Genomic DNA, 18,386 nt, shown 5'->3' on the forward strand with positions numbered 1-18,386 from the left:
AGCATAGGCTTTTGCCAACTTATTTATCAGGACTAAGTAAAATAATAACAAGTTCCCAAAACATCATTGAACGATAGGTGTCAGTATCTAGAAATATAGATACAAGTAAATGAATAACTATAAAACCAAGCATTAAATATGCTTTAGGTAAAAGCAGACATCCGCCTGGTATGCAGACAATTACATTCGATCCTAACACTTTTATCTATTCATATGGTTAGCATTGCACCATGCTTAAATGTTCATCTTTACACATTCTTGAGTTTCAGCATATGTACACTGTTATTCAATATTAAACATGATCTAGGTGCATATAACTATTTGCAGGTCGGTGAGTTACGGGTACAGGTGTCACAAACAAATTGTACGTTCTAACTGCATGCATTTAAAGATTTAAGATATCATACACTTTGTACCATCTCATTCCTGCAGTAGTATAGTAATAGGAATGTTTCTTCTAAGATGAATTTAAACTATCCTGCCTTTCATATTCTGTTTCTCCTGAAATGTGTAACTTCTTTTTGCAAAAGCAAGTAAGCAAAATGTCTAAACTTAATGTGTCGCATTATACTCAAGGGTTTGTTCTTTCAAAATTATAAGATCAATACTTAGTGACAAAAATTAAGTAACATGAGACTCAGCCTGTGTACATTTTAATAACTGCTTGTATCTCACAAATAACTTTTTGGGTATGCATAGGATTTATGGCAGGAAATATTTAACTTCACTTGGTGTGTAGGATTTATGGCTGTAAATACTTAACTTTCTTTCAATTTGCTATTATGTAATACACAATTTTAAGCTTTACTTATATTGGAAAAAACATGTACATGGATATATATAGTTATACAACTGTTTAAGATTCATTATGCTTTTGTTCACAACACTATCAGATGGCTCTATCTGTGCAAGATGGTAGTCAGTGAATGTTGTTATTCATTGTATATTGTAAACTGATTGTGAGTAACATATACCATACCTGAAAAAGGTCTTCTAAATACAATCTTGCTTTTCACATATTCTTCACTGAGCACGGCGTAAGCACCCCTTGGTGATATTTTCAACTTTGTAAGTGGTATATAGCTGACACTAGGACAATGGCAAATCATTAAATGCATTTGTTTGTTAGGCTGATGTTGTTAATGTACCACAATGGGTAAGTGTGCTTGCCTATAGTGAGCTGTTTTTATATGTGACCCAAGGCAATAAATGCAGTTTAAATAAAGGCATACCACAGGCAAGCAATGGATTCATGAACCAGTATTTAATTGAAATGTATAAGTTTGTGTATATATCTTTCTGCTAATAGTGACCATCTAACTATGGTGAATAAGAGTACTTGAGTTATTACACAGCTAGGCTTGTGACATACAGTTTTTGTTTATATCTGTGGATCAAGCAATGGAAATAATGTCTATTGTAGAAAAGTTTGACTAATATAAGTATGCATATAACACATTTTCCCTTCATTTTTAGTGCATAAAAGTATCCAGTGTTTCATTCATCTGATATTTGTCAGTTGATTTCCCCTTCTTGTAATTTGTTGAGGTATTGACTAGTATATAATGAATGTCCTGCTGTCTTGTCCTACACCTACACTTTTATTTTCTATCTGTTAACATTTTACTCACTTTTGTTATCTGAGCTATGCACTAACTGCATACTTTATGTTACATGGTTGATCATTTAATTGAGTGTCATGTGCTATGTTCCCTGAAAGTCAGTGACACCTTATAACCTCTTTTGTCTCTTTTTTCTTAACGTCTGCATTTCCTTTTTTATCAGCAGGTGTCAATTGATCACCTGTTCTGTATCTGTCATTTAATGCTATCCAGTGTTTGCTGATCATGTATATCCATTGTTTCAAGGTTATTCCTTATCCCATGTCTTGGTCAGGTATTTGCAGTAGTTGTCATGTGAACACCCACTTGAACCTTCTTTGTATTGGGGGTTTTATGACTTTTTGAAGAGTGCAAGCAGAAACATTGGTACAGCCTGTAAAGACTCTTGAAAATATGCTTTTGATATGTTCAGGTGCTTCAGTTATAAGTGAGCCTTGTGCACTTACAGCCTTTAACTGGCTGTTCCAGTTCCCATTATGTATGGGTACTGCAGCTGTTAAATGTATTGTTGATCTGCTTGACATGGAGAGGTATTCCACAGATGAGGGAGGCTTTGGGGCACAAAGCTGTCCTGAGTGAAGTTTGTCTTATGGATGACCTCCTTGTTCCTGGATAAAAAGCCTATCAGTAATACTAAGGTGAAACAAGCATTTAATAGGGCAGTGAGTGACTTCGCAAGGCCACAATGCTTTAAAAGCCTTCTGACCTAATGTAGTTTGTTGCAGCAGGATTATATAGACCCCCTTAAGGATTTAAGATGTGGAGTGGCAACATCAGTTGACAGCCTGAAAATTTTATTTGTTGTAATATTAATCATTAAATACTATTCTGTTGGTATAATTATTATTAGGTATTCATGGAGGAAAGTAGTAATATGGCAGTTGTAGCTACAGCAAGCTAAAATAAAAATGCATCATGTCTAGACAGTATAAATTATAAATCAAGTTAATATTCCTTCATTCATTGTCAAAGGCAATTGAAGAAGATGGCTTGCAGAAGAACTGTGATGAACTGGGAACATATTTCATGCTGGAGTTTGCCAAATTACAAAAAAAGTATGAAATCATTGGTGATGTGCGTGGAAAGGGTCTGATGATTGGAATCCAGATGGTGAAGGACAGAGTAAGTTACAGTAAAAAGGATTTTTTTTCAAAGATTATTTTAGCATTTCCCTTCATCCATCAGACAAATCATATTGTCTGTTGTGACACGTGTGGCAGCAAATTGAATTTTATATTGTTTTATCAATTTATTTCTTTACAGCTATCTTAATGGATGTTAATGGTAGATTACAATAGGAGTAATTTGGACAGTTGCCTGTGGCCCATAGCCAGCAATGAAAATATCTTTTATTTTAAAAGTTTCTTTATGTTCAGCACATAAGTTGACTCATTTCATTTAGCTTACATGTTGAACATGATGAGCAATCTATCACTTAAAGACTAAATCTTAAAGACAAATGACTTCATATTTACCTTTATAAAATCATGATGCCTGTTATTTATGTATGAGCAACTTAGGACAGTGAAAATAATTCAGCTTGAGTGCTTTATGTATCTATGTTTTTAAATAAATAAATATTTGCCACAACAACCTTAACTAAAGTGCTGCAGCTCTGTTCATTGCTGTCCCATGATTCACTGGGATGGCAGCAAAAAGAAAGACTGTACATGTGTTATAAATTGTAACTAGCTAGCTATTAATGTTAGTGGATTGCCGGTTTGAAGGCAAGTATTTATTTAAACATTCTGTCAGGCAACCAAATTTTTTGGGGGGTGGGCTAACTCCTGTGGATGAAAGGATCATTCCATTTTCATTTGCTCAGTTTAAAGACTGACATTAAGAACTAGTGTGTGTTGGCATGTGTCACAAAAGGAGATACTGCCAGCCCAGCTATCTGGATTTTTTTAAAATAATCATATATCATTTGTGAATATCAACATGATTTATATGCGTGTGTTACAAATGTATTAGAACTGTATGTCATATAATATGGTTTGTACAGACATGTATGCTGAAGAGGTATTTTACAAAGTACTGTTTAAAGATGTAACCACACCATGCACTACTGGATTAGAACAGAAATGTACCTGCACTATTGTAATTGTTTAGATGTATATATTTTAACAATGGAAACTGGAACACAAGAGGGTGACCAGAAAAATAGCTGAAATTAAATTACCTTCTGGCCATGTAATAAAAGGATGTTATCTTTCAGTTTCAGTGCAGTAACATGTACAATGTCTAGAACTAAACATTTTCTGTATTGTCTTGGAAGTGTTTTATTGTTTTATGACTTCCAGGATCTGTCATAGATCTATGAAAAGCCCTTGTCTATGTATTTCCACAGGTAGATGATAAATGCTACCAGTTGCATCAGTGGAAGATTTCACCTGGGATACAGTCACATGACAGGAAATTATGTCATTCTGTGAGCTATCCCAGCAGTAATATTTAAGATATTAATTTGGGAAATCTCTTAGTGAGAGACTGTATGCTGTATTTTGTCTTTGACCTGAAAACATCAAGATACACTCATAACATCTGCTTTGCTTGCTCTGAAGTAAGTGTACTAGGGTAAAGTATAATTGTTTTAGATATAGTCAGGAATATAGATAACAAAACTTAATTTAGATGTGTTTCTTTATTTATTTGAGACTGTCCTGCAATGCTGTTTCAAATATTTCCTGTGATTTTGAACTCTGATGTAACTGTAAATATATACTGAGTGTTTTCTTGTTCTTTTAATATATTTAAACATTTCATTATGACTGGTCTGTCTAGATATATTTAAGTTCTGAGAGTATTTGCATGTTTATTTGGTGACTTTATGCAGGCCACTCTTACTAGCCTAGCCCTTGGTCAAACTACCATTTGTGTTAATAGTAACATTACACAATAAGATTGGACACCCTTTGTTAAGGGCCTTAAAGTAGCTAACAAGGAGTGACTAGTGGCAGGGGAAACCACCTTAAAGTCTGGGCAGAAGGGGACATAGCTAGTAAACCTGTGCCAGCCTTTCCCAGGTGTGTGTGTGTGTGTGTGTGTGTAACTCAATCCTCAAAGAGTGTATGTGTTTGCGTGTGTGTTTGTGTGTTTGTGTGTATGTGTTTGTGTGTGTGTGTGTGTGTGTGTGTGTGTGTGTGTGTGTGTGTGTGTGTGTGTGTGTGTGTGTGTGTGTGTGTGTGTGTGTGTGTGTGTGTGTGTGTGTGTGTGTGTGTGTGTGTGTGTGTGTGTCAGCTACTTGAGCAAGGACATGAAGCACTGGTTGGACAGAGAAAGTGTTGGTGGTCTTGTCGTGACCACTCAGCTGAAATCTCAATCAATAGCTATGCTAGTGGGGATCTAGAGAAAGAGGGAGAAACCAGCCCAGGACTGACTGTGGTCTATGTGTGCTTTTAAGGGAAATTACACTTGATACAGAGAGTGTTGCATCCAGAGGTACTGTGTGTGTACTTATCCTCCCAATGTACATCCCCCACTGGTGCTAGTGGTGAGGAATCAAGATTGAGGCTCCTTGATTACTGGTCCAGTGTGAAATACATTGGAATATGTATTCTGTCTTTTTTTAGGGAGAGTTATCTGTATTTTGAATTAAGGCAACTTCCCTTCTTAATTGAAAATCATGTATTAAATGCTAGTATGCATTTGGATGAAACTGGAATATATATTATTTTTTTTTGGCAGGTCCCCAAATGAAGGAGGTTAGCTGTGCTGTGTATAAAAGTAGCTTGCCTTCTTCATTTTAAACCTGACATTAAAGGCTAGTGTGGCAATTACTGCAGTGGACTAAGGCTATGTGCTGTTCACAAACTACCTCCTGTGCTACAGGGTCTGATTCCCTCAGGCTTCATTTGCCTACTGTCTGACATTGAGCAAGATGCTTAACTAGATGTTACATTGCATCAATTTGGAATTTTAGTCTAGGCTCCTTAATGGTCTCCAGGAATGAATGCTTAGTAACCACCTATGAACCTATGTCTATTTATGTGAAATAAATTGAAATATTTGCTCTTTGTTTTAACAAGTTCTCAGACACCTAGACTGGGGGCATGCTCGATGTGCTGTGGATGAAAGCAACCTGTCCTCTTCATTTGCTTTATTTAAATTCTTGTTTGTAGTACACTAACTTACCTTTAATTTCTCTACAAACTGTCTAAAATTTCTTTAACATTAAATGATTATCATATAACTTGCATCGATTCTTAGCAAATGTTTTTATATTATGGATAGTTTGTTATAATTATTTAAACTGCAGATGTTTTTGTTTTATTTTTAAAGATTGTAAAATTATTGTTCTTAAAATATTTTGTAATAATTTGAAGCTTTTCTCCGCAGGCCCTAACTGAAAATGTGCTTCTTCCCAGTCAGACTCTCCTGGTAATCAAAGGTCAATAAATAATTAAACAATAAATAAATTTACGCTATAGCCAATCTGTGTGAAACAAATTTGAAACCATGATTTCACATAGTGTCCTTATCTTTGCTTAATATTTTTGTCTGCAACTTCCCTTTTGTTGTTTACCTATCTTACAGTCTGGCTTTGCAAGACCAGTGTGTATTTGTATGAAATACACTGGAATATTTACTCTCCAGGTGCTGTTTGTGTGAAAGTAAGTTGAAACTGTTTCTGATTTTCAATATTTCCCTTTGACTTTGCCTAATATTTTTGCTCTGTGCTGCATAAAAGTTGTACTTTTTCTGCCAAATCTTTGAGATTTGCAGTCATAAAATGAGGGAGGGTGGCTGTGGATCAAAGCAACTTTACCCTTTTGTCATTTGCTCAACTTACATTCTTTCTTCACAAGATTAGTGTATATTTGTATGAAATAACATTTGGGAACTGCAGAATGTCTCTGACCTTGTCTCGTTTTAACATTTTCATTGTAAAATTGTAGTTTTCTGGCAAATCACTGAGGACAGCAATTTTTAAATAATGACAGATATTTGAGTTTCAGACTTCATATACTTCAAAAAACACATGCCGATGTAAACATAATAATATTTACAAGCTTCCTCTGGATTAAAGCCTTTATCCCTCAATTTGTTTTGGTTTTGTCTCTGATTCTTGCACTAATAAGTTGAATTGAGCGGTATTATTTTTTATCACAGTTAGGTGAGGTATACAAAACAAAGTGGCTGTAACTACCAGGTGGGGGTAGATCTGTTCATGGGTAGAAGCATTTATATTGTTGTTTGCTCAGTTAACCATTTGACTTCATAGGACAAATGTGCATTTGTTTGAAATAATTTGAAATAATATAGACAAATGACTGTATATGTGAAGCAAAATTGAATTCCCATATTACTCAGCTAATTCTGGCTTATATATTTGGATTGTCCCTCATAAAATGTTATTTTTGGCAATTTGTTGAGTATTGCAATCACTAAATAAAGACATAAATTTGAGTTTCAGACTTCATGTTATTCAGAAAATACACGCTAATGCTAACACTTTATTCAAGCAACTTTAAGTATATGGTAACAATATTTAAAATATGTTCCTGATTGTGGGTCTTTATTCCTCATTATTTTTTATCTTTGCCCTGATTTTTGTTCTAAAAGTTTGAGAGGTATTTTTACCACAATCTATGAGATGTACACAGCAAAGTGGTTATAACTACTGAGGGGTGTGGGTCAAATGTGGATGAAAGCAACTTTCCTTCTTGTTAATTGATTATTTTAAAAACACTCTGGCTTTGCAGGGCTAATATACATTTATGTGAAACAAGCTAGAATACTGCTGCTATGTCTTTGTTTCATACCTCCCAACCATATCAAATTACTTGTTTTTTACCTAGTTTTGGGGTACAAATAATAATGGGGTGCCACAAGTCCTGAGTGGCACCCATTAATTTCTGAATTTCCTGGCTTTTTATTTTTTATTTTTTGGCTTTTTCAGCGGACATCATCGCATGCATGATGATGTCGGCTCCGTGAAACAGCCTTCTCGCCTATCAGAATTGAGCTCAAGGTCTCATTTCCAGCTGCTCCAGCTCCAGCCAAGCAAGTGTAAGCAGGAAACAGAAACGTTAAACTGCAGAGGTGATTTTATCTTATGTCTATGGTACAGACTGAATTATGAAAACAAATGTTGGATATGCTTTTCCACAAGCTATTCTTTGGTGTTTTGCATGCTTGTAAGCTGTGTGAGAAGAGGCCAGAAGAACTGAGTCATTAAGACTTGCAAAGTGGTCCAAATGTGTTATATGGTTGGTGTAGGGAGGGGTTATGATCCTGCCTTTGAGATTTGGCAACTTTATTTTTATTTTGTTTTTTACATGCATCATTTGTAACTTTTTGGCTGGAAATACTCCTTTTCTTACAGAGCTGAGCACTGTATCTTTATTATTAATAAACCACTTTATTTATGATTAAATGAGTTGAGCCCTTGTGTTTTGTTTTGACAAAAGCAGATTTCAGTAAGCAGTCTAGTCGTACACCATTGCTTGTGGAACAGTGAGAGATCTCTGCATAAGATAAGCAGCAATTTCTTTTTTGTTCCTTCTTTTGCTCCTCTTTGTTTTGCTTGAACTGGATATGCAGGTGTCTGAGAACTGTTTCAAAGTATTTTCTGTGCCAGCTCAGGTCCTTAGGGACAGTTTTAAGGTAACATTTTGCTATCTGTATTATCAGTGCCACTGCCACATACAGCAGTATGCACATTACAGTGTTCATGGTAAATAGGGCAAAATAGCCAAGTAATGGGACATTGGAATGGCTGCAGGGGGTGGGCTGTGTATGGGGGCCCCATTTGATGATGATTTTGTGAGGGAGGAAGGGCGTCAAACTCAAAGACAGCCCCAAGCAGCAGAAACTCTAGCTACATCACTGATCAGTAGGCCATGGAGAGTGACTTTTGGAGGTCCTAGCAAACTATAATACTCTTTTGCTAAGATTAGAATATTGCCTACCATTAAATGCCCTACTTTTACCACAAAACCCACATACTGCAAGTCACCAAAAACAAAATCCTAAGGTTCATCATCTTCTCCCTTCCCAGTGAATGTAATTGCTACACATACCAAAAAAATGGTTATCATTTACTAGTGGGTCTGTGGCCATATTTTGGTTGTCTGTTCTTCAGTGTGCATTTGAAAGTTGGTATCCCACAATTCCACTGGAGTGTTCAGGGTCACATAATTATGTATGCAAATTGCATGTTAATCAGTGTACAGATTTGTACCTATTTTTCATGGGCTTTGTCCAGATTTTTGATGTTTCCTGGTTGAGAGGTACGGTTTGTTTAAAACCTGAAATACATTATTGTGTTCATAATTATTTTACCACAATCAGGCATTTGAAAGCTAATTATGTATAGATTAACTCTTTTTTTTAAGCTGTTAATAATCCATGACTGAGAGATTGAAATGAAGGCTTTTGTCAACTCCATATAGATAGCAATATTACAAAACGGCTTGATCTTATGCCTGGCTAATCAGCTCATAAAATTCAATAAGGCTAGCCAGATGTCATTTTGACTTGATAAAACCATATTGAGATGAATCAAGTATCTGTGAATATTTTTGTGCATTTTGTAATAGTTCAAAAGAGCTAACATTCAGAGTTCTTCCCAGTTACTAAAGTTAATTTTATTAGGTAGTAACTAGCAGTGCTTTCTTTGTAAATAAAAAGGTGACGGTGTGCATATGTTGCATTTGGGTCACCACACACACACACACACACACACACACACACACACACACACACACACACACACACAAACTTCTTTTTTTCTCCAAATCCTCTTTCATGAAAAAATAAATAAATAAAATCTTCTCTCTTAATAATAAAACAATTGAAGTCATTTCTTGCAGCAAATTATTAAGGATGATAGTGGATAATAATCTTAAACTTTACCTGCTGTGAATTGCACTTAATAAATAATGACAATAATTAGTTATAGACTTTTTTACCTCAGAAAAGGTACATCAGTTATAATTCTCATATTCTTTCAATGTTTCAAGTTAGTAATACAAATGTTTTCAAGAACCCGATGACACATGCACAACCAGTGTTTGGGCTCCTGGCCCAGGAGTTCCCAGAGGAAGCAGGTGTACATTAGGGTTCATCTCCAAGCACAGTGTTGTTCATGCTTGTCATGGACTATATTAGGTAACAGGTTGAAGAGAACATTATCTTCAAATCTGCTGCATAGAGATGATGTGGCACTATCAGCAGACTCTGAACAGGAACCTCAGTGCACGATAGAGAATTGGAATGCAAACCAGAAGACACACACGTAATGAAACTTAGTATAGACAAAATAGTTGCCATGGCAGCAAGTGAGGGAAATCATTAAAAGCTGAAAATTTGAGATAGAAGGAGAAATAGTGGCATGGATTAACAGTTTCAGGTATCCAGAAGGGATGGTTGAGGAGAAGCGAGTGCTGCAGCCAACAGGCACAGTGTGTCAGTGGTTGTGTGTGACAGAAAAATGCCAAAGAAGCTAAAAATTAAGGAGTACAAACCAGTGGTGTTACCAATGCTTCTGTGTGGCAGAAGATCTTGAGCAGTGAAGGCAGTTTAGTTGAGGAAGTTTGAGATAATGCAGAGGAAGTGTCTGAGATGACCAGTAAGATGGACACTGTGGGACAGACACAGAAATGAAGACATCAGAGCACAAACCAAAGTAACGCTAATTGCAAAGAAAGTCAGGAGAGCAGATTATGATGTTTCAGTCACATGCAGAGAAGTAGACAATGATTTGGGAAAACTAGGTAGAAGGCTAAAGGAAATGAGTATATCCACCTGCCATATTGCTGAATTACATGACAGAAGATCTGCAAGGGTCAGGCATGGCTATTGAAGAATATAGGAGAGTGGCTTTGCATCGAGACAGGTTTACATAACACTCCAATCTTATGCTGAAAATGGGAAAAAGACAGTTGATGATGATGACAATGTTTTAAAAACTATGTTGGAATTCTGTACCCTTAATATGTTGATCTATTCTGAAATGTATTATTATGAAAATTCATAAAGTTATGTTTACAATAAAATCTTACTTGTACAGTTTATTTGTGTTGTTATGGTTTCAGACGTTTTATTTTGTAATGTGTATGTAAAATCTTTCACATGACAGTTGCAGGGAAGTTACGGGAAACATTTTGTCTTCTTTTAAATGTAATCTGCATGTTGCAAACTCCCTATTGTATCTTGTTTTGTAGACCATTACAATCTCAATGAAGTGGTATACATAAAAAATATGTTTCCAGCCACAGTGGACTATTTGCAAGCAGGGAATCTTCAGCCATTCTTTGTCTACTATAAACTTACTATAAATTTACAGATAGACTACATACAAATAGTGTTTGAGTATACAGCATGTTAGGTAGCAGAATGCATAGTATTTAACACATAAATATGCACAGTGTTAGGGATAATATTAAGTCCAGTGTTTGTAAACATTACTATAATAAATGTGCAGTGTCAAACAGTTATTGTTGAGGATTGCCATTGCTTTGGCTGTAGCCATTCTCTCTGGAGAAAAAAACATGCATAAAAATGTTTAATGTACTCTGTTAGCCAAATCCTGAAACATAAACTGTGTATTTTATTCTGAATTTCTCCTGATTAGCAATTCCAGTTAGTTGGAACACCTCTGTTAAAATGTTTTTTTTTTTTAATTTTTTTCTCTAATGGCAAGCAAAAAAATGACGTGTCTAAATATTTTTAAAAAATGTGTTATTAAGTGGCCCAGTTACACTGATAGAACTACATTGAACCACAGAAAACAGAAAAACAAAGAACTACAGCCATAGATACAGCAAATAGTTTAATAGCACACTCTGGCACCTCGGCACAAAACCCTTCAAAGGAGTTAACATGCATTCAAACAAACCAATTATATAAGCATCCATATAAAACAATTACCGTTCCAATAAACCAATAAATCATTTCATTAATTACATATTTCCAATCACAATCCCCATTTAACCCTTTAGGATCCAAAGTATTATATATTTAAAATATGAATAGTTTCTTTATACAATAATTTATACTTACGATTTGCCTTTTCCCCTGTCTTTAGTGTAACTTGTTCTAAAATACAGCCCCTTAACAACGAAGTATCACTTGCATGAAATTTCTTAAAATGAACAGCCCAAGGGCTTTCCAAGCAGATATTTTTAACATCCCCTAAATGTTCTTGAAATCTAGTCTTAAAAGCTCACTGGCTTTCACCAATATAAAACAATTTGCAGGGACATTGCAAAACCTAAATTATTCCCTCCATATTACACTCAAATCTATTCATAGGTTTAAAACTAACATTGTTAATTTTAGGAAAATGATTAAGCACAAGATGGCAGATTGAACATTTACCACATGTATATGTACCAACATTAATCTCAACCTGAGCATTAATACTAGGTGTAGGTAAAACAAATCTATTATGTACTACAAAATTAGCTATACCTTCTACCTTTTCTATAGGAAACATAGGGGGCTCTATTAATCCTATTATGCAATTGCCAGTTTGTTAACAACATGGGTTCCACTATCTGTTTACTCAGTGTATTGTATGTAGTGACAAAAGCAATAGCATTTCTCACAACATCCATTTCATCACCCCCATTCCTGTCATTCTTATAATCATGCACTAATTTAGTTCTTATGTTATGATTTGCACATAAAATATTGCCTTTAACAACACCATTATTAATATTCTCACCTAATACATTAACTTCCTGCTGTCTTTCAAATCTAACTCTTTGCAAAGCATTTCTAACTTCCTCTTTATTGTAACCTCTTCTAATAAACATATTAAAGGTTTCATCAGCTTCCTGAAAAAATATTCTTGATGATTACACAACCTGCTTAATCTAAAAAATTAATTATAAGGTAATGCCGTCATCAAATGGCTAGGATGACAACTGCAGCCATATAGAAATATGTTACTTCCTATAGATTTTCTATGAATAGAGGTTATAATCTTTTTGTTCATAGGTTCATAGGTAGGTACTAGGCTATCTGCCCGAGGGCATTTATAAGCCTAGCCAGAGTGTGTCGGCTTTCGCCGCTCCATTGATTAATTAACTGAGCCTCTGTCAAGCAGAGCCAATGAAGTGATCCCAGGGGTGTACTTTCTGTTACCCATCCACTCGTCAAGGCTTCTCTTGAAGAGTGTTAGTGAGGGGCCCTGCCTAATGTAGTTAGGAATTTTGTTCCAAATCATGGGGAGACTCTGTGACAGGAATCTATCCCTCCAGCATGTTCTAGTTATTGTTGTGGCGAGGTTTAGCTCACTAGAGCATGTGGCTCACAGTGACTTGGATTTCTTTAGGTGGAGCATGTCCATCAATTCTGAGTTGGGCATGGCTTTGTAAGTCAGGCAGAGATCACCTCTGAGTAAGCGATATGCCACTGAGTACAGCCGGAGTTTTTTCAGTCAGGCTGCATAGGACATATGTTTGAGGCCAGTAATCCCCTTGGTGAGGTGCTTTTGTGGTCTTTCAAGCTGTTGGAAGTGTCTTGTGAAGTACATCCCAAATGGGGCATTGTACTCTATGATGGGTCTGATGAGTGACGAGTAGAGGGGCACTATAACCTCTTTATTTCTAGATGCGAACCCCTTAGTAATTAGATGTGCCACATAGAAGGATTTCCTGACTACTTTGGCAATATGATTGTCAAAAGAGAGATTACTATCTACCTGGGTCCCCAGATCTCTTATTACCTCTTGTGTATTAAGGGGACTGCCACCTATGTGGTAATTTGTGGGTGTTTTGTTTTTCGCAAATGGGATGACTATGCATTTTTTTACATTTAGCTTGAGGCCATGACTTTGACACCAGGTGTCTGTCTGAGTAAGGCCTTTTTGGAGGATGTCCCTGTCAGCTGGAGAGTCAATTATGGCTCCCAGTTTGCAGTCATCGGCGAACTTGGTTAGCCATAGTCCTCCTGAGTTTGCCTGTACTTCTGAGAAATATATGCTGAACAGTAGGGGTCCCAGAACTAAGCCTTGCGGGACACCACTTATGACTGGTTTAGAGTCAGACCTGGAGCCCGTTATTCCTACCGTGTGAGTTCTGTCTGTAAGCCAGTTGGCAGCCCATCTTGTGACGTAGAGGTTTATGTTCAGGCCGGTGGGTTTTTCTATAATACCCAAGTGAGGAATGGTGTCGGACGTCTTGGTGAGATCAAGGTAGGCTGTGTGAACCACCTTTCCCTTGTCTATGGCCTTGGTAACTGTCTCGAAGAAGTCAACCAGGTTTAGTAGGCATTATCTGCCCTTAACAAAGCCGAGCTGGGTCAGGTCAAGTGTTTGGAGGTTCCCAATGTCTTTGTTAATGAGTTCCATGATGATGAGCTCCATAGCTTTGCAGACCAGGCTAGTCAAGCTTATGGGGCGATAGTTACCAGGGTCAGTTGTGGATCCTCCTTTGTGGAGTGGAATAACCATTGCTGTACGCCATTCTATGGGCACATAGCCTGTGGAGAGGCTGAGGTTGAACAGTGTGTTTAGGTGGGGGGTTAGTTCGTTCTGTAGTTCATGCAAGACGCAGCCTGGGACACCATCTGTCCCTATTGATGCTGTGTTTTTGGCTTTTGAAAGGGCTGTTTTCACCTGTGCTTCTATGATTTCTGGGACACTACACTTTTCCGGTATTGTTGTGGGCCCTTTTGAAGGTGAGAGGGAGGTGAAGTTTGCACTGAATCTGTCTGCCAGTATGTTGGCAAAATCAGTAGGTTCAGTATATTTTGTGCTATTTTGCACTATCTCAAAGCATATCTGCGAGTTGCCACTTAGATTCTTGACATAGCTAAAGAAGGCTTTGTGATTATCTTTCGAATCCTTGGTTATTTTTCTTTCGAAGTTAGCCTTGGATGATTTTATGAGGGACCTTCGTTTCTTACTGATACTGATCAGGGATGTCTTTCCTTCTTGGGATTTGCTTTTTATTTCTGAACTAGTTTCCTCCTTTTGTTGTATAACCTGTTTATGGCAGGGGTCCACCAAACTGGTTTCTTTCTCTTAGGGGAGTGAGTCTTGGTTTTGCTAGGGATGGCACGATCCATGCATCCTTATAGGTGCTCATAGAGTGCAATTGTAAAGGATTCTGCATCTTGGGCAGTGATATCCTTTAGCATGGGGGCTGTGAAACTTACCACCTCTGCCTTAAGTAGGGGGAAGTTTGCTTTAGAAAAGTTTTTCACTGTGGTTTCCTTGGTTGGGGGTGGTGGTGGGGTGTGGACATCCAGGGTGATTAGTTTATGGTCTGATCTAACCAGTGACAGGTTGACCTCCGGTACGGAGCACCTGTCGCCCATGTTGGTGATGACCAGGTCCAATATGCTCTGACCTCTGGTAGGGGAGTTTACCAGCTGATCCAGGGCATTTGAGTTGATAAATTCCAGGAAGCGCTGAGCCTGGGAGTTTGTACTCAAGTAGATTTCCCAGTTAATGGTAGTGTAATTGAAATCTCCCAACATCAGGGTGTTCGGTAGGACCTTCATGTTTTCCAGTGTCTCCAGAAAGGTGGAGTGGTGGTCATGGGTCATGGAGGGTGATCTGTAGCAGGCCACAATTTGCATTGCAGATCTGCCCAATGTTAGTTGCACATGGATGATCTCAGAGGTATCATGCTGCACCACTAACCTGGAGGTGTGGGTATCCTTGATGAATATGGATACACCCCCTCCTTTTGTGTTTCGGTCTGTGTTCTGTGGCCGAAATGTGTGGTATGAGTTGTAGCCCAGTAGTGCTGGAGTGCTCTCTGGAGCCTTGAACCAGGTTTCAGTTACTGCACAGATGTCGATGTTCTCCATACTTAGGAGTGCTTTGAGCGCATGCATTTTGAGATTTAAACTCCTGGCATTGAGTAGCATAACCCTCAGTTTTTTACTTGTGCTGTTTACGGAGGTGGGTTTGAATTTTGAGCCTTGCCTAAAAAAGGCACTATGGGGGCAGCAAGAGCCTTGGCCAGTATACGAAAGCCAAGGGGTGACAGGTGCAAGCCGTCTCTTGTGAAGCAACGCGGCTTGTCGAGCATGTCATCCCAGGCTGACAGACACTGGAACCCCTTTGAATGACACCAGAAGCTTAGCAAATTGTTGAAATTGATCATTTTTTCTTTATACTGAGGTATCATTCTTGGTGAGGGCAGGATGCTAGTCAGGGTCATACCCGCCTGGGCTACATGATCAGAGAGCTCTTCCATGTCTTTTTTCATGTAGTCCAGGGAGGTAAGGCTCAGGTCGTTCACACCAACATGAACAATGACAGTCATATTTGTACTTGTTCTGAAGTAACCTGAGTGCTTGTGTTATGTGGCGCAGTCTGGCTCCCAACAGGAAGCTAACAGTAACCTTCTCCTTTTCCAGCCTAGTGAGTGGGGCGTCAGTGTGCCTGACTATTGAGTCACCTTTTACTAGTGTGTTAGGTATGTTATTTCGCCTTAAGGACTGTGATTGTTAATTGACCCTGTCAAAGCTACATCCAAAAAATTAACTTTTGCTTCCATTTGTTGTCCCTCAAAATATAACTGAAACCTATTATTTTGTAAATATTTAACAAATTGATTTACTAAATTTAAACCTCCTTTACATAAAAAAATCATCTATAAAGCGAAAGTATTTCACTACATACTTACTAAAATACACATGTCTATACATGCACAGTGTTAGGGATAATATTAATTCCAAAATCTGTAAACATTACCATACTGAATGTACAGTGTCAAACTGAATTTCTCCTGATAAGCAATTCCAGTTAGTTGGCACCTAAATTTTTTTTTTTTTTTTTGCTCTTTTTTTTCTCTAATGGCAAGCAAAAATGAGGTGTCTAAACTTTTTTAAAAATGTTGTTATTAAGTGGCCCAGTTACACTGATAGAACTAGCTGGCATTATCTTTGTGTTAAATTGTCTTGATGGAGTTTATAGACAGTTTGCCAGAAGTCACCTAGTGTCATAGTAGGTTAAGATAATTTCATAGCAGTTGGCCTATGTTATTAAAGGACCACTACATATTGTTTTCCTTGTTTTCTCATTTGCGAGGTCCTTTCTTCCCCCATATTTTGAATGTAGCACTCACCTACACATCCTCTGCTACCCTTAATAAAGTTCTTGACTATTTTTTTCAGTAGCCATTCTTACAGCTCCGGTACTGTAAGCCATCTTTAGGCATAAAACAGTCTCGCGGAGCTGTAGAGAATGTATGGGCACTCGAAACATTTGATAATAACGCCCGTTGTTATTTTTCTATTTTTCCTCACTTGCTGGCCAGGAACCACCTATGAGCCGCCTCCCTGAAGTCCTTTTGCCCTGTAAATGCCCCTTCTATTAACTATACATGAGATCTTTTAGATATGGCTCCTGCAGCCAATAAAATGTGATGCTGACTGACTGTAGGAACTAGTCTATTGAGTGCAGTTTCTGGATGCGTCTGTTTTGTAGAGGGATTGCTACCTTACCTTTTTTATGCAGCAAGTGTTTTCAGTGAAGTTTTTTTTTTACGTTACAAGAGGTATGGGGTTATTTCAGTTCCTCCTGTCCTTGCAATTATTTTTTTTTTTTATTATTTTTTTTTTGGTCCAGAAATATGTTAAGCTCTGCACTGATCACGTCTGTGATATTTATGTATGTGTGTTATGAGTAGACCAAACCAAATCAACCTTATCGGCAGCTAGTATAACTGTTTCATTACTTCCCTACAACATTCATTCAACCGATACGATACTAAGGCTGAGGTGCTTGCTCTACTCTCAACACAAGCAGAAAATGTTGCCCCTGGTTGATAAATGCGATCGCTTCGGACATCAGTGCTTATGCAGAGCAACATTTCTTGTTTGTAAATCTGCCTGCTTTTTTTACACTGACCTCCACTTTACCAAAGTGTAATGCACCATTTTTGTTTTACATGCCAACTCGGTAATCAGCGTCATTCAGAAAATGTGAATACCCTGCATTTTTCCTGTGTCTATAGTAGAGCTGTAAGTAACTACATTAGTGAATTTAACATTTTGTTCAGTGAATGTGTTTAATACAGCTAATAAAAATATCATAATGTAACCATATCTATTCAGAGCTACCGGTACAATAACTGTAAATCATTGTCTGTACACATGGTTATTTGCTAGTAAACGCAAACACTGCACCGGGTGTGGGAAATGAGAAAGCCTGCACGATGAGGCAACCAGCGTTTGTACAATGCACTGTTCCTTTATTAAAGTTAGTTTGTTTTATACATGCAGATATTATTTAAAAGATATATATATCCAGCTGTGTAGTCCTGCGGTGGTGGTGCTGCGGTAGCGTTGCCGCCTCACAGTAAGATGCTGTCTGGTTCGATTCTCAGCTAGAGCGTCTTCTGCTTGTAGACATGCATGAATGGGCGTACCTTCGTTGAAGGTTGTGCATCAGGGCTGGTAACTCGGCATGTAAAAATCAACTACCAATCCTTAGCGGACCGGAGTTCCGTTGTGGCGACCCCTAACCAGGAAAAGCCGAAAGGCACAACAACAACATATATCCAGCTGTGTACTTTTTATTTTGTTGGTGCAGGGCAAATCATTGCACTCTTTCCGTAACTGCCAGCTCCCATTATTTTACATGTTTTGGGTCACTGCCATCCAAACTAGTGTTATGCAGTGCACAGCATGCTGCTTGACATATAATTGCCAGAATTTGTTTCTCTGGAGAAGTACTTTATGACAGAACAGGGCTATAGCCAAGAAACTTTTCTGCAATGTCATATCCAGCGTGCTTTTTACCAATAGAGTGCATGCTATCCTGGATAAAGTTGTAACATGGCATGTTCT

At 37.6% G+C, this 18,386-nt stretch overlaps 1 protein-coding gene across 1 annotated transcript in view; it reads left to right on the forward strand.

The window, feature by feature from the left end:
- Positions 1–18,386, forward strand: part of AGXT2 (alanine--glyoxylate aminotransferase 2) — a 1,286,299-nt gene that overhangs the window by 1,031,001 nt on the left and 236,912 nt on the right. The window contains exon 12 of the mRNA XM_044070154.1: positions 2,595–2,744. Coding sequence (XP_043926089.1) covers positions 2,595–2,744 — 150 coding nt within the window. The remainder of the gene's footprint in view (positions 1–2,594; positions 2,745–18,386) is intronic.

The sequence above is a fragment of the Protopterus annectens genome, chromosome 1.part0, assembly GCF_019279795.1.
Source record: "Protopterus annectens isolate FY-2018-M chromosome 1.part0, PAN1.0, whole genome shotgun sequence".
NCBI classification, from domain to species: Eukaryota; Metazoa; Chordata; order Ceratodontiformes; family Protopteridae; genus Protopterus; species Protopterus annectens.